This window comes from Grammomys surdaster, unplaced genomic scaffold (assembly GCF_004785775.1).
Source record: "Grammomys surdaster isolate TR1022 unplaced genomic scaffold, NIH_TR_1.0 254, whole genome shotgun sequence".
In the NCBI taxonomy this organism is placed as follows: domain Eukaryota; kingdom Metazoa; phylum Chordata; class Mammalia; order Rodentia; family Muridae; genus Grammomys; species Grammomys surdaster.
The window spans coordinates 354,510-372,628 of NW_021604695.1; the positions used below are offsets into that span (position 1 = coordinate 354,510).

At 50.7% G+C, this 18,119-nt stretch overlaps 1 protein-coding gene across 7 annotated transcripts in view; it reads right to left on the bottom strand.

Moving 5' to 3' along the window:
• Epb41l1 (erythrocyte membrane protein band 4.1 like 1) overlaps positions 1 to 18,119 on the bottom strand; it is a 67,314-nt gene that overhangs the window by 25,807 nt on the left and 23,388 nt on the right. For 2 of the 7 annotated variants that reach the window (XM_028775238.1, XM_028775234.1), the window contains exons 6-13: positions 17,606 to 17,681; positions 13,469 to 13,687; positions 11,301 to 11,388; positions 10,672 to 10,824; positions 8,424 to 8,521; positions 8,030 to 8,205; positions 6,490 to 6,635; positions 3,215 to 3,397 (exon numbers count right to left, since the gene is read on the bottom strand). In XM_028775238.1, coding sequence (XP_028631071.1) covers positions 3,215 to 3,397; positions 6,490 to 6,635; positions 8,030 to 8,205; positions 8,424 to 8,521; positions 10,672 to 10,824; positions 11,301 to 11,388; positions 13,469 to 13,687; positions 17,606 to 17,681 — 1,139 coding nt within the window. Of the gene's footprint in view, positions 1 to 3,214; positions 3,398 to 5,571; positions 5,608 to 6,489; positions 6,639 to 8,029; positions 8,206 to 8,423; positions 8,522 to 10,671; positions 10,825 to 11,300; positions 11,389 to 13,468; positions 13,688 to 17,605; positions 17,682 to 18,119 lie in introns of all 7 variants that reach the window. The other 5 variants (XM_028775237.1, XM_028775233.1, XM_028775232.1 and 2 more) reach the window with 4 other exon arrangements.

Here is an 18,119-nt window from a genome sequence, read left to right on the forward strand (position 1 = left end):
GAGAGAGAGAGAGAGAGAGAGAGAGAGAGAGAGAGAGAGAGAGAGAGCAAGAGAAACACACAGTCTGTAAATAGTCTGGCTTTGTAAACCCCATATTAACATGTTAGTTCATAGGGTCAGTCAGGAAGGAGCCATTCTGAGGGGGAAGACAGATTACAACAACAAGGCAATCCTGTGGCTTCTGGCCAGTCCCCCATCCTCACTAACACTCTGAGGGAGTTTAGAATACCATCATATAGACTCTGACTTCAAGTCTGCCGGAGGTGCCATGGGCTTAGACTATGGCTCCAACTTGTAGGTGAGGTCACAGTCATATCTTTCAAAAGTTGTCCTTGAGAAGCTGAGGAGATGCCATAATTAGTAAAATTCTCACACAGGCATGAGGATTTGGGTTCAGATCCCCAGCATCTATGAACAAAAAGCCAGGTGTGGTCCCAGCTCTGGGGAGGAGGAGCCAGGCAGATCCCTGGAGCTCACTGGCCAGACAGACTAGTTGAATCAGTGAGCTCCAGGTTCAGTGAGAGGCTTATCACAAAAAATAAAGTAGAGGGGCTGGTGAGATGGCTCAGTGGGTGACTTCCTGTTGCCAAGCGTGAAAACTGAAGTTTAATCCCTAGGCCCCACATGGATGAAAGAGAGGCTCTGAAAAGGTGTCCTCTGACCTCCATACATACAACACATAGACACATGCACTGCACACACATACACACACACACACACACATGCATATGAACACACAAATAAACAAAAATATAATAAAAAAAAAAAGTAGAGAGTGACTAAGGAAGATGCCCAGAGTCAACCTTTGGTCTCCACACAAATGTATACACACACACACACACACACACACACATGTGTGTGTGTGTGTGCGTGCACAGGAATGCACATATGCACACACCCACACTACTAACCCCCACACACATACAGCTAGCTTTCAAACTACCTGAGTTTGCCCAGTGGGAATAGTTCAAGTTCCTGCTGCTTTCCCCCTTGGCTTGGGTGGGACCCAACAGGCTTAGAGATGTCTCTGGGAGTTCTGGGTGGTCTGCCCTTGCAGGGTCCTCTATAGAGCCATATTGGACCAGGGATCCAGTCACCTTCAGCAGTGGCCCCGTAACTATCAACACAACTTCATTGTTTTAGTTAGCCTTGCCAGTGGCCTCCCAACACAATGACGTTCTAGTCCCCTGTAAGATGCCTTATGCAACAAGGCTCATAGACGCAACATCACCCGCCCACCGGGGGAGAGTCACGCTCTTGTCTATGGCTCCTCCCCATTTTGCAAATCCTCAAGAACCCATAAATAACAAGGGGACTAAAAAGTCAGTTCTAAACAGTCCATAGCTCCAAGGCGGGCTCCTATACTCCTCAGGAGTAGTGACTGCAGTTTTCAGGGCTAAGGAGGCTTTAATAAGGTCCCTCTGCCAGCAGTTCCAGTTGTCACCAGTAGGTGGGGCACACCTCTCGACTCCAGTCCTAGCTCACCGACATTCATCACCCACCCATTCTTTCTCTGCGGGCATCTCATCCTTTGGGTAGCTTCTCCATCACACTTCAATTGCACCCAGGTCAAGACCTGGCCCATCTCAGGACTGTTAGAAGTCACCCTGGCCAAGTCTTTCCTGAAGGAATGAAGTGGAGAGTGCTGTGTACCAGTCTGAGTCTTGGTTGTGCTGGGACCTCAGAAGCCCTCAGAAAAGGGGCCTGTCCAATCTACAGCCCGGGGACCATGGGCATCCTGGCTAACTACAAATGTCAATCAAGACATGCATAGTTGACAGCATAGTGTCATGATGTTTGTCACTCGGCTAGTAGGTGCAGAAACTTGCCTCTTTTCTCGAGTACCAGGCTTCAAGGCCCCCAAAGCAACTCTGACTGTGTGATGTTGGCAGCTATGGAACCCCAGCTGTGCCCGTTTTATGCCTCACAAGACAAGTTCTCTGTTATCTGGTGAGCTCAGACCATGGCGAGTACTGGTTCAATCAAACACCCTATGAATTAAATCATGGCTGCATCGCTAATTTTCAAAGCTCTGGAGAGAAAGCCCGTACACAGCTGGCTCTTCGCCTGCTCTGCACATGATCTTGTCTCTCCTTAAGTCAGCTGTGAATGAAAGACAAGCACAATGACTCGTGGAACACAACAAACGCAGCCGTCATGCTGAGCCAGTCTTTGTCTTTCTGGGTCTTAGTAGAAGGCAGCCTTTGAACAGAGAGGGTTCCCAGGGCCCTTCCAGCTTTGATTTGGAGTTCTGCAAGGCACAGTCCTGGGACTCCATAAGGAACACCAAGTTTTTCATATCAGACAGCATGGTGACCATGTGGTCCCTCTCCAGACATCACTTCACCTGACCTTTCTAAACATCCTTATTCACCTAACAGGGACTCGGAGAGATGAAGTAGCAAGCTCAGAGTCCTCCAGCTGACAGGTAATGGAACCAGGAGCCTAAGTCTAGACCACAATCCATCTGGAGATCAGTGAGCGGCAGCTTGAGAGAGAAGATGCCTACATCGAAATGGGTAAATCCTGCCAAGATTCAGCAAGTGCCAATACAATAGCTTGTGGTATACATATGGGATTTCCCTAAGTCCTGTCTTAGTCTTTCTCAATTAAGAAACTAGCCCCATGATTTCCCTGGAGAACAGGACACATGGGGTCCTCCTGGGAAAGTCTCAGGAGCAGTTGGGTTTGTCTATCACACTGACCACTTTGGTGAATCCTGAGAATCCTTCCAAGAGGGACCATGTTCTCCCTGCACCTTCACATAAGCCCCAAGGGTCTGGCTCCTGGGTAGGGCTTCCAGGATTCTCAAAGTTGAGTATACAAGAGACTTGCCTGGGGCACTTGTTTAAAAGGCTGGTTCCCTAGAACTCTCCTGGCAAACAGCTGATTCAGTGGGTCCCACATGGGGTCTTAGAACCTCAGCTTCTAACAAACACCCTTCCCCCATTTTTCTCTGCTTGACTAAAGGGGAATACAAACAAGCTACCATGAGATTTTGGAGTTTTTCATGTTTTAAGATGGTCCCTAGGACCCAGAGGTTAGTGAGTTTGACTTTCTCAGCCTAACCTGCCTCCCCATCCCACCAGCCTGCAGGCAACAAGGGAACACATATTTGGGCAGAAGACAAACGTAAATATATACTTAGCCCCCACCCCCCACCCCGTGTCTCTTTACTCAAGGTCCCTGTCAAGGGCTGCGGCATGATACCTACCTCACTGGCTTTCTCGGGGGTGCCCTTGGGGGACGGGGACGCGGGCGACGAGGGCAGCCTGCGCTCCCGCTCCCAGTCTCGATCCCGGTGGATCAGTTTGCTGTTGGGCTCCTTCAGGGTCCTCTTCAGCTCGTTGATGCTGGCCTGGTGCTTCAACAAGACGTCCTCTGGCTTGTCCAGGAACTAGGCATGAGAGGAGAGGGCAGAGGTATAAGATGACCTACTGTGAGCAGAAGACACAGGAAAAACGGCATCACCACCCTCCACCACCCATTCCTACACTGTCTCCCTCATAGCAGTCCAAGGAGCCAAGGAGACAAAGACAATGAATGCTAACGGGTGTCCTGACCAGGGGTATGTGGTGTCTGGAGGATGTCATCTCTTCCCCTGCCTTCCTTGCCCAAGAACATTCAACTCCACTGAGCCCGCAAGTCTGGGTTCCCACTGTGCTTTCTGAGCACAGACAGAGTTAGGCACGGGCTTTCCTGTTTATGGTCCAGGCAATCAGCAGCGTGTACCAAGGTGAGACATTCCTGTTCTGTTCACTGAGATGCACTGGGTTGCTGGCTTCCCAGAACCCTCTTGAATCATGGCTCCTACCTCTGGTCAAGACTCAGACCACTGACCTTAATACTGTGCTCAGTCTGGGCTCTGCTGAGCCCCCATCCAACTGCCCAGGACCCATGGAGGCCTGGGATAAAAAGATACCTCATTTAGAAAACTGGGCTCTGCTCCCTTACTCAGGGCCAGAGGAAGATTATGTAGCATTCTCTCTGCCATGAGCTACTGCCTTCTCCATTACCCAGAACCTTCCAGAAGCCTTCTGAGTACTGACTCTGTAAGAGTAGAAAGAGTTAGGCACTGCCAGAGAGACCAGGATGATGGCAGAAGTGAAGTTTGTGTGGGGGCAAAGAAATCTGAGACCAAAAAGAGGAGAGCTGACCTGCAAGGCCTAGCACAAGAATAAGTTAGGTAGAGCTGGAGTCCCAGGTGTGTCCCTAATTAGTCTATGACACTTGAGTCCATGCCAGTGTCACAGATGGAACAGTGTGCTTGGACCAGTGAGGATAAGCCACAGAGAGCTGCCAAGGCTGGTTATCTGCTTGGGACATCTTCTGGGACAGAGAGTGGACGGGCAGCCCAAAGACTATCTGCAAGGCTATCTGAGGGAAACCACCTGGGAGATAATCTTGCCCTTGGGTGAGGCTAGAATCTTCCCCTGGATTCAGCTCTGGTATCTAAGAATCACTGTAGTTGCTCTCAAACCTTCTCAGGAAGAAAACCAGTCCAACTGAGGCTTCTGCCTTCTCCCCAGGCACCTGCCTGCACCTCAGGCTTCCCTCCCAGGCTACGCTGGCCACAGACAGCGTCTATGAGAGATCAAACTGTGGACTCTGCACAGGGCGTGAGAACGGGCCACAATGGTGACTGGGTCTTAACAGGAGATGATCCCAAACCGGCCTTCTGGCCTTGTGGGTGAGTCGTGCTCCAAAAAGTACAATTGTTGGGTCCTAGGATTCCTGGAGCTTAAAGACCTTGGAGAGACCGAGGGGTGAATGTCAAGGCCTGGCACAAGAATAAGGCAAGTACAGCCAGAGTCACAGGCAATATGCTGCCCTACTGTGTGGCTGGAGTTCAGGGCCCACAAAGTGTTTCTAAGACTCAAAGTCGGTAGTGGAGCTGGGCTGAAGCTTGGATCACAGAATACCATGACCAGGCTCTGACTATGGTCCGCTCTCAACAAGAATAAACTGTCTCTCTTGTACCAAAGGGTCCACAGAGATCTGGGTGCTGTGAAAGGGAACAAGAGGTGGGGGTGGAAGGCGGGAGTTGATGGAAGGAGAGAACAGGAAGATGAGAAGAGAGGTGAGGAGGCTTTCAGGGAGGCACCAGCAGCCCACTCAGGAGGGCGGTGGGACTGGAGTCTGACTGAGCAGATGCTCCTCCTTCCCCACCTGGGCCCCACCCTCACATCTGGTTGTCAGGAGATACAAGGAACACAGAGGAGATGGGGGTGTGGGGAGGGGGTGATGCTAAGGGAGGGAGGGTGGGAGTGGAGGGAGGAGGTAAATGGATGCGCAGAACTGGTGGACACAAGTCGGGCGGGAGGCAAGCATAGATGACCAGACCCAGCAATGAGGGACATTGGAGGGCAGGTATCACACATGGATGGGACCAGAATCTGTCCTGGGAGCTGAAGACATGAGCTTAATAGAGAGGGCAGTGATCAGGAAGGAAGATAATGGAGGAGGGTGTGGAAGGAGGGCAGACATGAGGCTGAAGGTGAGGGACCTGAGCCAGGGATGGAATGAGATGGGATCTGATGGCCATGGGGGAGGGGCAGGTCCATGCAGTACCTCCTGCTTGTGTCTTGGCGTGGTTTCCTGTTCCGGCTGGTGGGATAGCGGGAGGGAAAGGAACCAGCAGGGTCAGTAGGACAAACAGATTAGAGACAGCCTCCAGCCTGATCCAGCAGAGTAGCCCTGTGCACTCACACCCAGCCCCACCATGCAGTACAGGCCAGGAAAGCTGCTAGGCTGCTCACAGGTACTGGGTGGACAGATGAATGTGTGGGGCAGGAAGCAAGTAGCTATCCCAGGAAGGCAAAGGAGGGGCCAGGGAACTAGAGGCCTCGTGGGTGGAGACACACTCAAGGGTAGATGTGTGTCTGGGGTTTCTTCTGGCTGCTTCCAGCAGAGAGGGTGTGTTTAGAGGACCTGAATTCACATGACAGGACTACATGACAGAGAAGGACCCCTCAGCAAGGCCAAGGAAGCCACACCTAGCTTGTGTGTGGCCAAGCCTGTGCACTTGAACGTGTTATCATCATGTCTGTGTCTGAGTCTAAGGCTGGGGAACATGTGCATATACATATATGCTGGGGGTGTGTACGTCCCCAGTGAGGGTGGGGCTGCAGGAAAGGACACATTAATACTCCACACTGAGGTCTTTGGTGTACTGGAGATGCTGAGGGAAGGAGAGGAGACACAGAGCCAGACAACAGTTAAAAGGGAGACAAGGCGTTAAGTAAGTGGGTGTCTGAGTCTCCTAGATTAGCACCCTTAACCCAGGGAAGCTGGGACAAGGGGGGGGGGCAGCATGCCCGCCTCTGCCCCCACCGCACTCTGCATGTCCAGGTGCTGTCCGTGGCATGCCCCACAGCAAGGGTGACTGAATACAGTTAGGACCTGTGAAGGCCACGGCTATACCTATGCCTCAGGCACCCTTCTGGTCCCCCAGGACAACAGCGTGCACGGCATCCCATAGGCTCCTACCTTCAGCTCCCTGATCTTGGTGGGCGTCCTGACCTCTCCTTCTTCAGCCTCTGACCGACGTCCACCTGACTCGGCATCGTCTTCACGCTTGTCACCATCAGGCCCTGCATCGTGATTCTCACTGACTGAGGCAGGGCGGGAGAACTCTGCTAAAGTGGGCAGAGGTGGCAGAGTGACTGTGTGAGGCAGCTCCCCCTGCACAGTCAGAAAGCCAGCCCCGCCACCGCCTAGCCACATCAGCAACGGGACAACGCCTCCCCGATGCAACCTGCTGCTGCAACCTGCTGCTGCAACCTGCTGCAACCCGCTGCAACCCGCTGCATACCCTGGTTCTCGGCTGGAGAGTCACAAAGCTGTTTCCCAGCCTTGGGCATCTCACATCCAACCCTTCCTGGCTGTGTGACAGCGGGTAAGTTACACAATCCCTCTGGGCCTCAGTTTCCTCATTAGTAAGTAGTATCTATGCCCAAACGATGAAGTGAGGATCAAACAAACTAACATGTCTAAGTATTTAGGAGGGCCCCTTCCCATCGGTGCCGGCCAAGCAAACATCACTGTTTGGGTTGTGGTCCCCGAGCAAGTCTCATTTATCATTATCCAGCAATACAGAGAGATTCGCTCTTACTTGGCTGCAGCAGGTTACAGAAAGTTACCTTCTCTATAAATCAACAGGAATTCAAAGGGATTCCTTAATATCCGTCTCTCTTGCCACAATTCTAAAATACTTTTCTGAATAGGGGAAGAGCGGGCTTAAAGACTGCACCAAGCCCTGGGTACAACCCAAAATGTTGTAGACTGAGTCTTAGTAGAAAAAAAAAAAAGCTTGGGGAAAAAAAAGCTTCATGAAAAGAGCCAGAACCTGGGGGTTGGCCTCCATCAGAAAGAGATGCCCGTTTCCCTCTGCAAAGTGACTGCCTGGCTTGATTTGCATTGTTCTGTGTTGGGGATTAGCCTCGGAATTTGACAGGCTAGGTTGAAGCTTCAAGAGGGGAGGGTTCTATAGGTGTCCTTTCAGGATGTCAACACAAGAAGTGTAACCTCCAGGACGACAGGCCAGGCTTCTGTTCCCTGACAGGTTCCCCCAGCTCCAGGCTAACCTCTGTCTGTCACTACCTTCCCTCCAATCTACGTTTCATTTAGCCCTGTCTTAGGAATGGGCCCTGTAGGAAAGGCCAGGCCCAGACTAGGTCCTCTTGCCTTCATGTAAACCATGTGATGTCACTATCCTGGTAGAATGCCAACCTGTGTGCTACAGAGCTTCCTGGTTAGAGGCCCAGAAAGTCAGATGGCAGAACCCGGAACTCTCCAAGGTCATAACCCAGAGAAGTCCTAAGAGTATGTCGCACCCCTGTGGGACAGACTTGACACAGCACTCGCTGCCCGGGAGCAAGGGTGCTTTTGGATCACCTTGTCTGGTGCAAACAACCTTGGGTGCATCTACCACAGCTACCACAATCTATCTCCTCAGTAGAACCTGCCGCGTCCACGCCCCTGTCTCCCCTGAGGACAACTCCTACTCAAGCTCCAGCCTGAGCCGTACCTCCATCAAGGCTGCGGGACATGGTATAGCGTTTGCTGGAAGAACGTTCAAAGAAGGGGGCGGGACGGTCGATAAGGGCACTGGCTTGGCGGGTCTGTGCCTGGGTCCTCCCACTGTACCGGAACTTGGAGCCCATCACCAGAAAGCCCTTAGGTGGGGGCTCTGGAGACACCAGCCTACAAGAGAGTAATGCAGATGAGGAGTAGGACCCAAACCTGCATTGTCAGGCCCAAGGTCAGACAACAGCAGGCTTTTCATTCTAGTGTCCCACCAACACTTCACAGTCCCAAAAGGGGAAACTTAGGGAAAAGTGGGGCTCGCCTCTGTGCTAACTCCACTTCCTGCTCCCCTGAACTTCATGGTCTCCCTTATCCTGTTCCCTCATGCCACTCACCTGAAGAACGTGTGGTGCTCAATGCAGACCTTCCACAGCCGCTTGGCGGAGCGGTGGTTAGGGAGCTTGAAGCCAATGGTACTCTCAAACTGTTCATACTGAGAAGCCGAGAAGGGCGGGTTAGAGGCGGGGCCTGGGCCACACACCAGCCCACCTGCTCACCCTCTCCTCAGGCAGGTGTGACTTCTGCCTGTTCACGCATGGAAACAGGGTAGACCGAGACCTTTTCTATGACAGGTCCTGTGCTGGACACAGGAGGGATCAACAAAGAAGATTCTAGGGAGTAGGAGGTCTCAAAATTACTAAACAGTCACCTTGGAACCTTGAAGACCTGAGTTCAAGTCCCCAGGACTTAGATAAAAGGCAGGAGGGTACAGCAGATCACTTGCAATTGCAGCCCCAGAAGAGGAAGAGGGAGGGCCGCAGAGCGATCTGCCCGGCCAGACCAGCCACACTGGTGAGCGCTGGCTTTGGCAGAGACCCTGCCTCACTGGATAATGTGGAGGAATGACTGAGTCGTCCTCAACCAGCCTTGCACCTCCACCCACACCCACCCACACACACCCACACACACGTGCACACACTCATACCACACACATACTCACGTATAATCACACACACTCATGTACAACCACACAATACACACACTCATGTATACACAACACACAATACATACTCACTCATGTACAATTATACACACACATGCATATATATACAACCACATACATGCTCATGTACACACCACACACACACACACACACACACACACACACACACTCATGTACAATAACACATACACTCATGTACATCCACACATGCATACTCATATACACACTAACATACTCATGTACAATCATGCACATACCACATACACTCATGTACACACCACACACACATGCACTCATACACACACACACACACATATACAGAAGACAAAATCAGTGACAGCACTGCAGATATGGGTAAGAGCTATGAAAAGAATGAAGGATTTGCTGGGCAAGCTTGGGGCAAACACTCAGAGAAAGGACTGCTCTCCAGACACATGAGATTTGTGCTAAGGTTGGAAGGCCAGGGCCGTGTTACAGCCGGGATCTTCAATGCCCCCAAAGGGGAAGGTGTTAAACACTTAGTGCCCAGTGTGGTGCATTTGGAAGGGGTAGGAAGCCTTTAAGAAGTGGGGTCTACTGGAGTTTTTAGGACACTGGGGTATGCCCTCACATGCTGGTGTCTTGTACTTCTTGTCTACTTTGCACCATGACCATGGCAAGGCCACTCTAGGCCTTTATGCCCCCCGCCACAATGCGCTGTTTCCCCATGAGCCCAAAGCCATGGGCTAATCAGACACAGACTAAACCTGCCCAACTGTGAGCCAAAGCAAACCTTTCCTCTCTCTAGTCAGATTACATTAGGTATTTTGTTACAGAGACAGCAGGTTGGTGTGGAGTGAGGGTGAGGGTGAGATGGCAGTGGTTGGCAGGATCTGATTCACAGGTGACAGACAGTGGCTGCTGTGGCTGGGACAGTGGTGAGGAGTGTCAGGTGGGTCATGATTAGTCCAGCAGCAGAATTAAAAGGGCATTTGAGGGGACTGTGCAGTTAAAGGGGAAGAGGTGTGGATGCATGCCTGTGTCCTACTGTGTGTCATCACATGCCTGTGTGTATGTTGGTGTACAGACACAGTGAACTACTGCACATAGGCAAGTCTGTGCATGCACACAGACATTTACTGACTTTTCTCTGTAGCCTGAATCCATGTGGCTGATATTTTATTTTTGACCATAAAGTATATGTGAGAACACAGCTCACATGTTGCTTGAAAGCTATGTCCAGGGCTGGTGAGACGGCTCAGCATAAAAGGCACTTGCCACTCAGTCTGATAACCCAAGTCCAATCCCCAGGACCAATAATGGTGTCATGAAAAAACTGACTACAGCAAAATGTCCACATGACCTTACCTCTGGCCTCCGCATATGAACCATAGCACATGTACACATACACATAGCACATGTAAATGAGTGCACGCACACGCACACACACACAAATAAACAAAATATGGAGTCACATGTCCAGAGTCTGAAGTCTACAGAGATGTAGGGGGGAAGGAAATCCATCTTCTGTGAGCCCCAGAATTTCGTTTGTGTTTCCTGGGTAGGAAAAACCCAGGCCAGCTTCTGGGGTCCACTATATAGGATCAGTCACCCTGGAGTGTGTGGGTGAGTGCGGAGAGAGAGCTTTGAACCAGGCTCACCTCCCCAGGCCGGATCTTGATGTAGAAGTTACTCCTCTTGTAGGAGATCTTGAGAATCTTGGGCCAGGCAAAGCGGTTGATTCTCAGGCGGTCCCTGTAGATGAGCAGGCCATTGGCACAGACACCAAGCATGATGTCGATGCCCTCAGAGTCCTGCACAAGAAGAGAGCACGGAGTGAGAGTTCTAGAGCCAGGCAGCCTGCCGCCACCCTGAGCTCGGGGTAGGTGGGGTCCCTCGACTAGCATCCCCCACGGTCACCTAGTTGTTCCCGCCCTCACCTCACCTGATTGGCCACCCATTCTTCAGCCACTTGGTCTGTCAATCATTCACCCACTCAACAAACATTTGTCAGGCCATGGGCCACACACCAGTGTGACAAAACTAAGTTAAGGCCTCAGTCTGTTTCTCAGATGCAACCAATCTAGTGGTGGCACAAACAGGTTTGTGAGGAAATTGAATCCAAGGGGGAGATGACAACGGTCTGAGAGAATAAAAGGTTATGAACTTTGAGAAACGAGAACCACAAAGATTCCAAGTTGAAGGCAAAACAGTCCAGATACCAGCTTTGGAGGGTCTACAATTCCCCAGGAACCACCTAAGGTGAGGGCTTGCTGGAGCTTAGTGGTACCTTAGCATGATGCAGATCAACTCCATACATGGAAAGCTTCTTAGCATTCTCCAGGAAGTGGATCTCTGCCTCGCCCGGGGTCATGCCCCTGAGGAAAGAAAGTGATGGTTGCAGGCCGTGGCAAAGGCCCAGGCTGCAGCCAACCAGCTGTAGGTATCACCATCAGAACCGGCTATTCCAGAAAGATAGTGGCTGAGCCTTGCCTGAGACCCTCTCTCTGCTCTCAGGACAGGACTGAAAGCAACTGGACTTCAGTCCACTAACCCTGTTTTCTGCAACACTCACGTCCAGTCTGGTTTGTTCAGGAAGCAAGTTAGGCTTAAACTGAGAGTCAGGATTTCTGTCTCAGTTTCTACCAAATTAAGTATAAAGTTTATAGAGCCTACTTCTCTTGACTGGGAGCCCACTTATGAAGACAGTGCTTATTAGAATCACCCGATGTGGCTCGGATTCACCTCCCTCAGAAGACAGCTTTCTGTCAGATGCCAGTTAATCTCCCTGAAGAAACAGACTCCTTTCATGAGAGCTGTGTCAGGGGTCAAGTTCAGGGAGCAAGTTCCATCTTTGCTGTGGCTGCCAGGGAGCTCAGGCTGCAGGTTACACTCACAATGCACATGATGGTGCTGTTAATAACCGTTCCACACACTTGACCTGTAGGTGGCCACTCAGCCTACACACTCTGTAAGGCAGGTGTCACTCTCTGATGAAGCAGCCAGTGCTGGGGGAGACTCCTTAGCTTGCTGAAGAGCACACCGCTAGTAAGTGACAGCAGCGTCTGAATTTAACTCTAGGCAATATGACAATACGGCTTCAGAGTTGCGTTTCAAAGGCACATCTGTGTCTGACGGTCTCTGGCCTCCACTTCCTCTGCCCTGTCCACCTTGGAGCTTCTATGTGGGATTCATGGATGCCGGGTGTCAGTGTGCTTTAAGTTCAAAGACACATGATGACTGCTGCTGGCACTGATCAAGTTCATATTGATCTGTCTATAAACTGCTATGCCTCTGACAAACTCCCCAGGGCACCTTACTATCTAGGAAAGGCATGTGGTGGATGCCAGGCAGGGCACCCTCACCCAACGTCCAGGTGGCCATGACAATTCGTGTCCTGCTCAACACAATCCCATGTAGTCAGCACGAGCCCATTAATATTGGTGTGTAAATCTCTGAGAGCATTTATTGGCCATCTTTGACTCAGCATCTATCCCATCTCATCCCCATAGATAAACTCATCACATCCTGGTCACAATCTTCCTCTCCAGATGCAGCTCACAGCACACGACCTTCCCCACTCCCTCCGAGCATAGGGATGGGATAATATTACCAGTCTTTCTTGTAGGTGTGGCACAGTACCCTTTAGAATGTGCCCATAACAACCTTGAGTTTAGAGCCCAAAGCACTTCCAGCTTAAAAGGACCCTACGGACCAGTTTGATCCCGGGGTAGGTAGCATTCTCTGCAGAGCAGGCAGCGGACTGTACCCCTACTGTTGCAATTGCTTGGGGGTGTTATGGGCTTTCAGTGTCTGCAGCCTGAGGAAGCTTAAGATCCTGCATGAGGAATTCTGCTGTTCCAGATACCATCGGCGAGCGATACACACCCTCTCTCTCAATCTGTGTATTTATAGGTGAGAACGGAGCTCACAGAGGTTCAGCCGTGAGCCGACAATCACACATCTGGACAATTATCTTCTAACTCCAGAACAAAGTATGCAATCAACAACTCGACAAATATGCAATCAACAACTCAACGAAGTGCTCGATCATCAAAACAAATGCCCCAATTGACGGAGAGCAGCGCTCAGCCCACATGTGGTGTGTCTTTAATATCTGCTGTGTAGCCGCCCTCATAGCTCCACGGGGCGTGATGACCGGCACCAGACTGAACAGATGAACACACCAAAGCACAGGGAAGAGAAAGGATGTCCTGGTAACATCCCCTGGTTACAAAGTGGCACACTCAGGTTAGCGTCTGTGTTTAAACTTTAGAATATCCACCAACCCTCTGCATCAGGACCCTTACTCAGAAGCATGCCGCCATTATTATATCTCTGAGTAACAGAAAAACGCATCCCTGCAGGCCCAGGACAGGGAACTTGACCCACACAGGAACTCAAGAAGTTGAGACATGACCTGCGATGGCTGCAGCCAGCAGGGCCAGGCTCGCTCACCTGTACGTCTTGTGCAGCTCCATGATCCTCTCCTCCAGCTCCCGGGTCTGGTTTGGGGCGAAGCGGAGCTCACTGACATAGCTGCCCACGTGCTCCTCAGCATCGTAGTCGCCCAGCTCGGCCTGCACGGCGTAGGAGCCCAGCAGGGCGTGCGTGACAAAGGAGCAAGGCAGGCGGCCGGTGATAATGTCTGCCCTCAGCTGCAGGCACAGGTAGTACCTGGAGACAGGGAGAGAGGTGGGCATGGGTCTGCCCCTCCAGGTGGCCCAGACCTGGACAGCTGGGCTACTGGAACCAAACAATATCAGCTCATTGGACAATGGCACCCACAGACACTGATATTCCATGGCTGATGAGTGGCAGTGTCTTATGAACAGCTTTCGAGACATGCCATGTGACTTCCAGCATTTTTGATCATTTCTGAACTTGAGAAATTTTTTTCTATTTTAAAAGAATTTATGAGATTTATAATACATTTTAATGACTTGTAGCTTTGTCTACTGTTCTGTTGATTAGTGTGTTTGGTGTATGTAAGTTGTGTGTGCAAGTGTACACATACCACAGTGTGCGTGTGGAAGTCAGAGAAAAATTTTTGAGTTATTTATTTTACTGTATGTGAATGAGTGTTTTGCCTGCGTGTATGTATGTGTACAATATGCACGTCTGGTGTCTGTGGAGGTCTGCAGAGGGTGTCAGATCCCTCGACACGAGTTATGAATGGTGGTGAGCCACCATGTGGGTGCTGGGAATTGAACCTGGGTTCTCTGTAAGAGCAACACGTGTTCTTAACCACTGAGCCATCTCTCCAGTCCCAGAGAGCAATCTTGACTGTTGATCCTTGCCTATCGCCTTGTGTGAGGCAGGCTCTTTTGGTTGTTCACTTCTGTGGAACTTGCAAGGCTTCTGCTGTCTCCATCTCCCATCCTACCACAGGGGCACAAGGATTACAGACACACATTACCACAGTTGCCCTTTCACATTTGTTCTGGGGACTCAAGTTCCGTTCCACCCATGCACAAGTTCTTGTGCACAAGAACTTTACCCACTGAACCATCTCCCTAGCCCAATTAGTTGGTTTCAAGGGTCTCAGGCTGGCCTGGAACTCATTATATAGCCCAGACTGTTCTTGAATATGAATCCTCCTGCCTCCACCTTATACGTGCTGGGATTATAGGCATGCACCACTATGCCGGGCTGTTATGTAGTTTTAATTATGAAAGCTAATATGTTCTGTGTTTTCTTTTTTAAAGGTAACTGTGTAACTGAACCTGCCTCAAACTCAGCCTCCTACAACAGGATGACAGACATGTGCCACCACACCTGGCTTATGTGGCGCTGGGAATAGAACCCAGGGCTCCCTGCAAGCTAGGTGAGTGCTCTACCAACTGAGCTGCGACCCCTGCCATTGCAGGTTAATATTTTTTCAGATGGGGGGAGGGGAGGAAACTTTAATGGTGTCTCTGAGTTTCCTCTTGAGGGCCATTCCCAGTTCCCCTCTCCAAGGCCACCGGTTATTCAACATTTCTGCTCTGCAAACACAGAAATGCACATAGCTTTAACTGATGGCAGCTTTAATATGCAAATAGGACCAAACACTAACGTCTGGTTCCAGGGTTCTTTGTCATACCCAGTGACATAACTTAAGAGAGGTCTCTGTGTTAGCACTCACAACTCTCCACGTGTACGTTAACCTCTGTACCACATCCCACAGCCCTGGTGGACCTGTTTATCAACGGTTTTCTATATAGGGAGAGGGGGAGGGGGAGGGGGCGAGGCGTGGGGGGGGGGAGAGAAGGGGGAGGGGAAGGGGAGGGGGAGAGAGAGAGAGGGAGAGGAAGAGAGAATACAGAAGGAAAGAGTCATGTGCATGTCTCAGAGTGTACAGAGGTCAGAGGACAACTTTGGGAGTAGATTCTCTCCTTCTAACACTTGGGTCCTGGAATTGAACTCAGGTCACAGGCTTGGTGGCCAGCACCAAGTGAATTGTGTACTAACCAAATTGGTCTAAGGAAACATTTCCAGCTGCCAGGCTGAGACTTTCTGCAGCCTACATTCACAGTTGGGTGGTTTTACTGTTTAAGCCATTTTGCGACCAATTCCGCAGTCACCGTTCACTGAGGTAAGGCTTGGGCCGCTTCTCCTTCACCCAGGGGTGTCTCCTCGCCCTCTCTGCTGGGTTTTGCCAATTTTTCACTAACTGCCCAAGTCTCTTCCTTCAAGGTCACTCTGAATTAGAAGAATACTTAATGCTCTGTGACACTGTTTCAAAGTCAGAACCAAAGCCAGTAACGGTCACATGCAGTGTCAGTGTGTGCGCAGGCTTGGGATCTGCAGCCACTCACACATCACGGGAGTCCAGCATGGGCCTGTGACATTTGTTCAAGAGTCTAAAAATTCAAAGATCGCTGCCAACGCTCTGGCCAATCCTTCATTTCAGTCAATTTGTCATTTTGACCAGTTTATTTGGGGCCTCACTATTTTTGACTAAATCAGCTGCTCCTACAACCCTACCTTCTGGAGCCATCTGTGCTGGACAGCGCTAACCTTCCTCCTGGTGTCCCTGGAAGCCTCGTGCCCAGGGTCTGGCACAGAGAAGACACATTCTGGTAGCTGTGCTGGCCTAAAGCTATGGATTAGGATATGGCTGCTGTCACCTTGGCCCCAAGCTGATCTCAGGGCTCAGAGAGGGGCTAATGAGGCCAAGGCCTGGGACCTGCTCTATTGCAGAAACATCTGTTGTCTCTCCCAAGAGCAGAGGCAGCATCTTGAAACTTGGTAAATTGTCTAGCCAGTGGGTATCAGGCACTAACAGTCAACCTGATATCCAGGCCTGGTGGTACAGGCCTATAACTTCAGGCTAAAGGGGCTGAGGCAAGAGGATCAGAAGTTCAAAGCCAGCCCAGGAAGCTTACTGAGTTTCAAAATTTCTTAAGAAGTGACACTGGGAAGATGCTCAGTGGTTAGGAACATGTTCTGATGTTCCAAAGGACCTGTGTTCTGTTCCCATAACCCATACAGGGTCATTCTCAATTGCCCGAAATGATAGACCCAGGAGATCTGACGCCTGCTTCTGATCTCTACAGACACCTACACACATGGCATGCCCTTACACAGACACCTAACTATTAACAAAATAATACTAAAAAATGTATTACTTTATTAAAATAAAATATTAATTTTTTTAATAAAAAAAGGGCTGGAGATAACAGCTTGTTTATAGTGCTTGTCTAACATGCATAAGGCCCTAGGTCCATTTCCTAGTACCCCAACAAAAGAAAAAAGAAAGAAAAGAAAAGGGCCCAGAGGGAGTGAGCAGCCCCTCTCACTGCGAAATGTTCCAAGCCCTCGGCTTACTTCAGGAATGCAAGGCCCACAGTGTGAACTGTGCCAGACCAGGATAGCATGTGATAAGGTCCTGTCTCTGACAGGACGTAAAGACAGAGCTTCTCCCTGTCCTGATTTCCAGAGGCAGGGTGAGCCCACGCAAGCTCTCCCTGAAGGATGCTCTGTCCCCACTCCCACATCTCAGGCCACTTGAGTCTGTGTGGCCCACGTTCCCCGCAGCAGCAGGGCAGCCTGTTCATATGCTTCCTCTCACCCCCACATGCCTGACCTGCACTGAGGCCATCAAACTCCTACACGCAAAGCCTGTCGTCCATCCTTCTCAACACCGCAGACTGGCATTCCACCCAGAACATCAGACTTTATGTCTGCCAGGTTGCCTGGTCCAGGGAGGGTTTCCACTGAGTTTATAAAAAGTATGTATTCGCTGTCAAGATTTAAAATGTATGGTTTTTCAAACATAAATGTCTAAAATATTTAACTTTACTCAACGTTCAGGCCCAGTTCCCATAAGTTAGAGCTTTCTCAGAGCCTGACAGGCAACCATTTTAATTGGCAGCTTTGGAATCGTCTTTCTCCTGTCTTCTTGTGGCTTCCACAGACTGGTCTCAAGGTGTCAGGTTTGTGCAGCAAGCGCCTTTACCTGAAGAATCATGCTGCCAGTCACATAACATATAGATACATCTGTCCCTTGAAAGGCACATGGATGCCAGGGACTCGTCTAACACCGTCCCTGAGGCGAAGCTCAGCTTCCACTGACCTCTGCATATCTACCCCTCTCTTCACAATCCTCACCTTGTGATGTCTTCTGTCAGCTGGGCTGGGTCAGGAGGGTAGAACTTGACTGTGAAGGCAAAGTTCCAGGGGCTACCTAAGAGGAAAAGGCAGGAGACATCAGAGAGGCCTCATCAACCCAGTGGCTGTCCCAGATGTGCTAGCCTTTGAGCAATCTTACAGATTTCCCCCCTCCTGGAACATCATTCCCATTTCATAGACAGGGAAACTGAGGTCCAGGGCAGCAGACTAGGGAGAAGGCCAGTGAGGTGGCTCACTGGGGAAAAGTGCCTGTCATACAAGCTTGATGACCTGAGTTCAGTCCCCGGAACCCACAGTGGAAAGAAACTCCTGAGATCATCCTCTAACCTCCATGTGTATGCTGAGGCACACCTCCACCCACCTCTCCCTCCCTTTCCCTCTCCTCTCTCTCCCTCTCCTTTTCGTCTCTTTCTCTCTCCCTCCCTCTCCCTCCCTCTCCTTCTCCCCTCCCTCCCTCTCCCTCTCCTCTCTCTCCCTCTCCCTCTCCTCTCTC